Here is a 370-nt window from a genome sequence, read left to right as displayed (position 1 = left end):
CGGGCCGCCTCTCCCCCCCCCCCCCGAGCCCCTCCTGGCAGGCGCCGGGGAATTGGACCCGCGGGGACTCGCGCCTTCCGGACGAGCGGAGGGGAGGGCCGACCCCAGGACCGGGCTGCTGGCTTCGGAGGCAGAAAGACACCTCGAGACGTGTGGGCTTGACCGTCGCGAGCCCAGGGGCGCCCACCGCCCCCTTCACCCCGCCCCCTCCCGCCGCAGGCGAGAACCGCCGGACTCAGGATCTTCGCCGGGTGGACTAGCTGCGATCTCCGCATTGGATTCGGGGCTGATTATTACGGCTTGGCTATTATTATTGCTGCTGTTGTTATTGTTTTTCGCCCGAGGGAGAAAGACAAAATAGCCGTGGGAT

At 66.8% G+C, this 370-nt stretch overlaps 1 protein-coding gene across 1 annotated transcript in view; it reads left to right on the top strand.

Annotated features, from left to right (window-relative positions):
* GFRA2 (GDNF family receptor alpha 2) overlaps positions 1 to 370 on the top strand; it is a 98,461-nt gene that overhangs the window by 1,743 nt on the left and 96,348 nt on the right. The window contains exon 4 of the mRNA XM_021719034.1: positions 42 to 251. Within this exon, the coding sequence (XP_021574709.1) occupies positions 42 to 251 (210 nt within the window). The remainder of the gene's footprint in view (positions 1 to 41; positions 252 to 370) is intronic.

This window comes from Carlito syrichta, unplaced genomic scaffold (assembly GCF_000164805.1).
Source record: "Carlito syrichta isolate Samal-C Ts95f unplaced genomic scaffold, Tarsius_syrichta-2.0.1 Scaffold314086, whole genome shotgun sequence".
NCBI classification, from domain to species: domain Eukaryota; kingdom Metazoa; phylum Chordata; class Mammalia; order Primates; family Tarsiidae; genus Carlito; species Carlito syrichta.
This window is presented reverse-complemented; position numbering and strand designations above follow the sequence as displayed.